Source organism: Primulina huaijiensis, chromosome 11 (genome assembly GCF_012295235.1).
Source record: "Primulina huaijiensis isolate GDHJ02 chromosome 11, ASM1229523v2, whole genome shotgun sequence".
Taxonomy (NCBI): Eukaryota; Viridiplantae; Streptophyta; class Magnoliopsida; order Lamiales; family Gesneriaceae; genus Primulina; species Primulina huaijiensis.
The window spans coordinates 15981487-15989607 of NC_133316.1; the positions used below are offsets into that span (position 1 = coordinate 15981487).

Genomic DNA, 8121 nt, shown 5'->3' on the forward strand with positions numbered 1-8121 from the left:
GTTGGCAAAGGTAGACGGTTCAGTCGACGCTGGCTGTAAGGGCACTGTCCTGAACCAACCGATGGATGACACGTGACAAATATTTCAATCATGGTTTGGATTCGAGCAGGTTGGTCAAATTTTTTTTAAAAAAACCATTGACATATGGCAAAATGTGAATGGTTCAGAGCAGTGCCCACAAAGATAGTATCAAATGAACCAAGATGGACCTATATATGCATGATCGATTCGGTTAGAAAGCTTAACATTCAGTGTTGTTTGGCAAAACTTATTTAAATTTGTTAAAAAAAATTTATGAGCCTATAAGATATAATTTTTATTTAAAAACAAGCTGCTAATATATTTGGACGAAGTAAGATCATGGAGTTCAGATATTAATTTGTTTGGTACCATCAAATTTTTTTTTTAAATATCTTAATAGCAAAAAATGAATAGCACCATGAAAAATAATGCAAATTTGAGATAGTTCCTGGGAAAGATTATACTTACTCCACATGATCCAGAATTCGAGGTTGAATACACTAAATTATATAGATATATATATAGTCCAAACACTCTTGTGACATATTATGTATGTATATTTCTTTGCGTATGCAACACAAAGAAACATATATCTTCAATAATTCTCATATTTCCTCCAAGTTCATAAAAATACAAAATCAATTAGATTTTAATATTTTACCTAGGAATATTATATAATAATATTCAGATTTAAATTCCCATATCTTTTGACAGCAAAAGCATATGCTTTTATATCTACCCTTAACTCCTTTTGTTTGCTTTCTGTCTTTCTTGTCTTCTTGTCTCTCTTTAGCTCTCTTTTTCTCACTTTTTTTTACTTCCACTTTTCTTTTTTTTTTTTTTTTTTTTTTTTTTNTAGAAAAATTTAAAGGATTTCAATATTATTTATATATAAATATATATTAAGCAGTACTAGAAAAATGACAACTAATATGTCTTTCACTGTGGCCTCCCTAACGTGAACTCCAAATTAGGCTTCTTTGGACTTGTTTCTGATATGCTTGATGAGCTCACATCTGATATTCTGTCACAACTTGAGCATTTTGGTTTCTTTTCCTTCTGCATCCATACATGTACAACAAAATATATATACATATATAAGTATATTTATAACTATATATATTTATATATGCATGTATTTGTGTGTGTAAAAACACACACTAAAGTGGAGTCAGTCTATGTAAAATAACGAAGAGTGAGTGATGAATTAATGTGAAAATAAAGGACAGTTTTGGTTTAGGGAGTGAGGGGAAAAAATTCTAATACTATGCAAAGCAATGCAACAAATTAAAAAGTACTATATTTGTGGATCAAGTTTTAGATTATTATTTTTTTTAATACATGTCTATATAATTAGACAAAAAAGAAGGGGGAAAAAATTAAAAAGGGTATCTAATTAATATCTTAATTCTGCAAAAAAAAAAAAAAAAACCGTATTATGTTGAATAAGATAGGTAGTTTTTCTCGATCAAAAAACATCTTTATAGGGGAAAATATCGATGAAAATAAAGAGACTCAAAAACTTAATTAAGTACGAGGTACGATATATGGTCATACATAGAGTATTGCTTTCACAAAAGCTACAAAAAGAAAATTATCATTCTCTATGAAGATCTCTCCCATTGCTTTTAGATTTCTTTTTTCTGTGAATAAATTTCTTGACCAAAAAATTTCGAAGGCAGAGCAACTTAGTTTATTAAACCATTAAACATAATATTTGAATATTAAACAGAGACCAGGACCTTTGGCCGAGCCGTAGTCTCGTTGTAAATACAGCGACGACTCGGGATCGAGCTCCACTCCCCACCCCACCCCACCCCACCCCTGGAGTTAAAAAAAAATTAAACCTAACACGTACGCATAATGTTAAGTGACATGTCCAGCTTTGGAAAAGCTTTCCTACTCACTTTATACACTAGCTACTAGCTAGCTAGGATACATATCAATATCTGAAAAAACACAAAATCCCATATATAAGATTAAAAGTCATTTATAACCTTATGTTATCAAAATCACAAGTATAAATCCCATAAAAGTGAAGTACAAGGAGGCAATTGCTTATGATTTAAAAACTAATGATAAGATTGTTGACAATTTTATGTAGGGGGTTCGTGCTCTTTTGCCCATACAAAATATATTTTAGCTGTCATAAATTTTTCCGAAAATCGAAGGGCGTTTTAGTAGTTTCAAGAAGAGGATTGAATAAAGTATACCTCAAGAGATTGAATGTTCCCTCCACAGTCCCTCTGTTTCCCATGCAACAAAGCTTCCCAGCTACAAAAATAAAGACAGCAATGATATTTTCAATCAGTGGAAACCATGCACAAGAAAAAGGTAACACTGAAAAAACAAAGAAATCTTTTGCTTAATACTTCCCCCATTTTATATTCTTTCATAGTACTAAAAAATAAAGTGAAACCCATCCATGTGACACCCTCCCATTATTAAACATAAAAACTACAACTTTAGCACCAAGATTTCTTCATTGGGTCCATAAAAGTTTTCAGCTTTGTGGGCAAGTTTCTTAATTTTTTGGGTCCCTTTTCAAACAGTTTTATTTGAATTTTGGAACCCACAAATCCAAAAGTAAGAGATATGCTCCTTTTATTTTGATTTTGTTCAAATGGGATTTTATATCAAGGGGAAGAAAAGTAAATAATTCTTCTTTTTTTTAATATTAAAATGATATTATTGACTTTGAGTATTTTAATTTCAAGATAACTTCATGCATGTATATACGCATAAAAAGAACGTATACCATTAAAAGAATTCAGGGGAGGTTGTAATCCTAGAGTGTTAATGAAATTTATCCTAAAAATAAGTTACTTTCTAGCTCGGGAGATATTTATGGAATTTATATATCCTAACAATCTTGGGAGAGTGTTGCTCTATTCATTTCTTTTTATGATCTTTTATTTATTTATTTATTTTGTAACTTGATTATATGATAGAATGAGGAAGGAAATTATTTCGATTCCTTTGAATTATTCATCTTCAAAAATTCAAAATATCGATATTACATTTAAGAGCATTAATCCATCCATTTATTGAATTTAAAGCCAAGGAAAGTAATTTCTGGCTTCTCTTTATTTATTAAATTCTCTCACCCACCAAATATAAAGTTCTTGGGATCTGAATAATTGTCATTTTAATGTTTCCAGACTAGCACAGCCTATATAGTTATGCAGGTAGGTTTCAATAAAATCTGAAGCTCATATTTTTTCTTTACATTTATTACAAGTGATATTATCTTCGGGATTTTCGAAAATTGACAAATTAATTATATATGTCCAAAAATTAAATTCCAACATAAATAGACTTTCAAACGAAGCATATACATATGTCATTCTTACACATAATAAGAACATAAAATAACGTAACAGCGTGACTCAAATAGAAAATATAAGTTCCTAGAAAATCAGTTCCTCCATCGCTAGGCTGATCATAATATTCTTAACCTGTGTGAAAAATCAAAAAACTTTTATATTTGAGACGGAAAGAGTTATTATTATATAATGTACCATTCGAATTCGAATTTGTATAATGTCTTTGAATTTCTCCTTTCACACAAATATGCGGAGGATCACAATGACTCGAACCCTTTTAAAAACGAGAATCTACAGATTTTCAAGGCCCTTATATAATGAATATAGCACATAATAATTTCTATTTACCATTTGCAAATAACAAAATAGATTAATTTTAATTACCTTGAGGAATTGCTCCACAGACCATGATAGCCATTCACTTCATTCATATTATTTTGCGTTAGTCCTTGTTGATAATTGGATATTTCATGAGTACTCTTCTTTGAGTTAGGAATGTGGAATAGATCATCCGAATTATCTCCGGACGACCCGTTTTCGAACTGATCTGAATGCCCTATACAAGTGGAAAATTATGTCAAACTTGGCACACAAACTAATTGAGGAACTAGAGTTGCATACATACTTTGAAATGATTCAGTTATTTATTCTTACATGATTATATATAAATCAATTATAGTTATAAGATTTCAAATTAAAACAGAAAGAAAGCCAGAGGCTAACCTGAAGTAGCTGCTGCTCTATCAGTTGATTTCACAGTTCTATACATCTGCAAATGAAAAGAAAGTAAAACCCATTTCTATCAGAAAATAGTGCACTAAAGAACAAAATTGCAGGAACTATAATGTATGTTACATTTTTCTTGTTGCCGTAATTGTTTTTCAAATGCCAATGTTTATACAGTGAAGAGGTACTGTATGATACATATATACTAGTGAAGTCTATATATATATATATAAAATATATATATTTTGGTTTTTTCCATGTAAAGACATACATACATGCACATGCATGGACATAGACATGCCCATTTTTCGAGGCTAACCATGGTTAGTAAATGGTGGTTTTCCAAACCCAAGAATTTGTGCAGATATCATTGTGTCATGATAGCGTTCTGTACTTTCTTTTCTTTGTAGCCACTTGAGGAAAAATAGGTTTAAATCTTTTGAGAAATATACTACTACTCAACTATGTTTATTGGACTGTTTTCGATTTCTTCTTCTTGTCTTATACTATGTTTTTTTTTTTTTTTATAATTTTTCAAGAATGGCTTACTCTTCATCTTCCTCTCTCTCTCTCCTCCGATATATACATATTATATGTATGATTATTCCTTTATTATATGAAGTTTCGTTCTTCCAAGCAAAAAATTCTTTTTACACTTGCAGAACCTTCAGATCTAGCTGAAAAAGAAGTGCTGATGATTTGAGATACCACTTGCAGAAGAGAGAAAACATTGGAATTTGATAATTGTATATATGCATATGTGCGTTTGTGTGAGGCAGCATAATTTTATGATCTAAAGGACACTATTTTAAAGGTTCTTAAATTCTTTAGCTTACAAACCCCAGATAACATTTTTTATTATGTATAATAACTGTTAGTCAAGAAAAAAAATGGAAGAATATTAAAGAGACGGGTGGAGACAGAATTTAAAGTTGGGCAAACTTTTCATTTTGTAAAGTCAAAATTTTTTGGAGCAAAATAATTTGTTTTCTTCTGTAAGTTTATAGATTTCAGGCAGAGGAAATTGATAATACGCCACACAATGAAGGATTTGGTTCGCTAATTAATTCACCTGTAAATGGGATTTAACATGTGCCAAGGTAAGATCTTTGACATCCATGAGTTCAAGAACTGATTTTGGTGTAGCTCCTGTAAATGTACACAAAATATTTCTAAGTTAAAAATTGAAATATGTTGTTAAAAATCAATTTTTTTTAAAAAGAAAAGTGTAACTAAGAGATCAGTGAGTTGAAAGAGGAGTATGAAGCTCACTTTCATGGCCACCTAAGAGCTCCACAGCATGAACAAAACGGGCATGAAGCGTGGTAGTCCACCGCATCCGAGGAGCTCTCATGCTCCGTTTTGTCTGAAACCTGGATAAAAACCTCGACCGCATTAGGCCGTGAGCTTGCAAACAAGGATTATTATTGCTGTTGTTATTATGACTATTGATGGGAGCAAATGGGAAGGCTTGAGGAGGGTTTTGATATACTGGAATCCCTCTGATAGGCCTCAAGAAATTAAGTTCTTGGCTCAGCCCTTGTTGAAAGATGTTAGGATTTGGAGTCTGGTTATGGTTCTGCTGGAGGGTGTGGAGTAAATGGGCTGTGGAGCCGCCGGTGCCGTGGAGGAGCTGGCGGTGGTGAAGGTGACTTGAAAAACTGTTGTCTTTTGTGGGTTTCGAAAGGGAGAGGTCGAAAGAGGGGGTATCCATAGAAGAGACGGGGTTTCTTGAATCCAAAGCCCTTTTCAAGAAGCTCAAATCCATTTCATCTTCGTTTCTGATCCAATTGGACGAGGGTTTTGTGTTTGGTGGGCTGATTTGTAGGGAAAGGTCTGGTTGGGCAGGAAATAGCTCCATAATCTTCTGTATAAATCTCCAAGAAAATAGGAAACTCGATCCTTTTTCTTAATCTTTATGTCTCAGGTGTATGCGCTTGTTAAGTTTGTAGTTTGGTGGAGTTTAATGAACGTGGAGTGGGATTGAAGTGAGGTTTTTCGAGGGGAATAAGGTTAAGATTGTAAGTTAAAAATTTCGGGAGAAATAATAAAAATGGGGTTTGAGAGGAGGATGGGAGGAGTAGTTGCAGAGATTTGAAGGAGGAGAGATCAGTCGGAGAAAGAGAGAGACAAAGGCATAGGTGAAGTGAATGGTTGTTTCCTTTGTGTGAAGTATATGTGAGAAAGTGACACTTGAGGGACTATTTGGGGTGTGGGTGGAAAGGAATTGAAAAGTTGGGAAAGCAAAAGTGATTTAAGTTTCAAAGTTTAATTATTATTTTTTTATTTTCCATTCTTTTTAATTTCAAATCTGGTACTTTAACACATGTATAATTAATGTAATTGTAAATGGATTTCAAGGGAAGGAGATGAATTCATATTTACAAATTTCACATTTTTTATTAATAAATTTTTTAATATCAAAGATGTATATACTTCAATTTATATAATTTAATATTACATATTTTCGATATAGTGTCCAAATCAAGCGAAAATACAAGGAAAGAAGAGACATTTGTTATGTATATATGGTTTTCGTCATCTAATTCGTCAAAATTTAATTTAGTTTATTTAACAGATTGTGCTTTTAATACTTTTATTTTCGTCGGAAACTGACATATCCTCTGTTATATGGCCAATATATACTATACATGTACATATATTGAATACATTTTCTCCTAAATATAAAGATGATATACCAAGACATTGGGAAAATCCAATCTAGCTATATAAGTTATGTTTCTTTGTTTCCATCATCTAACTAGTAAAAATTGGATTTTATTCCCGAAACTTTGCTTTTTGTTTGTTTTTAATCTTATTTCATCGAAAAGATGATATGACACCGAACACATCAACAATTTTTCGATTTCACAAGCAATTTTCAACTCCAGTTCAGTTTTCCGAGAAAATAAGACATAAAATCGACTAAAATCAAGTTACATGATCAAGATCAAATTTTGACAAATCAAAAGACGAAAATAAAAACATGACAACTTACCTGAAAAATTTTGTAACTTTCCCATTACATTTACTTAAAGATTTATTTTTCTTAATATAAATGAAGCGTTCAAATATTGTTTTCAATGGTATACTTTAGGAAGAAAAAGATGAAATTTTAGTGTAAGCTTTTGACGTGTGTATTTGTCCCACAAAAACTCGTACGTACTCTCTTTTTTGAGCAAAGACTCTTCATTAAATAAAAACCAACCGGTTGGTATCCATCTATATAAAATTTCCTTTTCTATTATTATTCTATCTTAATTTTCATTATTCAAATTAAATAAACTCTATATTTATTTAAAAATAATATAATATTTAACTTAATATTTATATAAGGTGACACACCATTATCTAATTTATTTGAGTGTGTGCGATAGCTAGGGTACTAGCACGTTGTTCAAACCCTGAATTCAACAAAATTAAAGTCCAGCATATTAATTCATATAAGATCCATCACTACTTTCCATACCCTAATGTCTATATTATTGCCTAATCATTACTCCCAACATAAAGCTGGATAATAAAAACCCTTATTACTAGTGTATCATAATTTGGATTTGACTTTGAATAAGATTAAAAAAAAATTGGTCTTTAAAATATGTGTTTTTATTGTGAAAAAGTAAAAATTTACGGTAAAAAGTAAAAATCTCAAACTCTCAAAATTATCACACTACACACTTTATAATATTTTTCTCTCAACTCAATTGTGATTTTCTTCACAAATGAGAGATCTATTTATAGAAAATTTTTACAAATAATCCAAAAATAAATTACATCATTACCTTCATCATCAAACACAAATTTCAATATTCAACACCTAATTTTACCTAATTTTCAACATTCAAATATTCAACATTCAATATTCAAATATTCAATATTAAAATATTAATTTTCAACACTCTCCCTTGTGATGATGATCATAATGATTGTCTACATTACGTGTTTTTATACTGCCTCGTTAAAAACCTTACTAGGAAAAACCCATTGGGATAAAAACCATAGTAAGGGAAAAAGAGTGCAGTCACGTAAACTCCCCCTCATGTTGACA

At 31.0% G+C, this 8121-nt stretch overlaps 1 protein-coding gene across 3 annotated transcripts; it reads right to left on the bottom strand.

The window, feature by feature from the left end:
* Window positions 1-878: 878 nt before the first annotated feature.
* Window positions 879-6263, bottom strand: LOC140988969 (probable transcription factor KAN2). 3 transcript variants are annotated; one of them, XM_073458096.1, is made up of 6 exons: window positions 5346-6263; window positions 5146-5222; window positions 4071-4116; window positions 3732-3894; window positions 2235-2295; window positions 879-1080 (listed from the first exon to the last, which is right to left on the bottom strand). In XM_073458096.1, exons 1-6 carry the CDS (start codon window positions 5932-5934, stop codon window positions 961-963), a joined length of 1056 nt encoding a protein of 351 aa, XP_073314197.1. In that variant the 5' UTR covers window positions 5935-6263; the 3' UTR covers window positions 879-960. The 3 variants fall into 3 exon arrangements, with proteins under 3 accessions (XP_073314197.1, XP_073314196.1, XP_073314198.1); XM_073458095.1 differs by having other exon boundaries at window positions 3732-3903; window positions 5346-6260; XM_073458097.1 differs by lacking the exons at window positions 879-1080; window positions 2235-2295 and adding an exon at window positions 3319-3479 and having other exon boundaries at window positions 3732-3903; window positions 5346-6260.
* Window positions 6264-8121: the final 1858 nt, after the last annotated feature.

Bases quoted from the DNA above. Each gene is read 5' to 3' on its own strand.
- LOC140988969 (XM_073458095.1), bottom strand. From the start codon at position 5,934: ATGGAGCTATTTCCTGCCCAACCAGACCTTTCCCTACAAATCAGCCCA. The intron at 4,117-5,145 runs GTGAATTAATTA...TTTCATTTGCAG, and splicing joins ATGTTAAATCCCATTTACAG to ATGTATAGAACTGTGAAATC. The intron at 2,296-3,731 runs GTAATTAAAATT...TTATTTTTGTAG, and splicing joins CTGTGGAGCAATTCCTCAAG to CTGGGAAGCTTTGTTGCATG.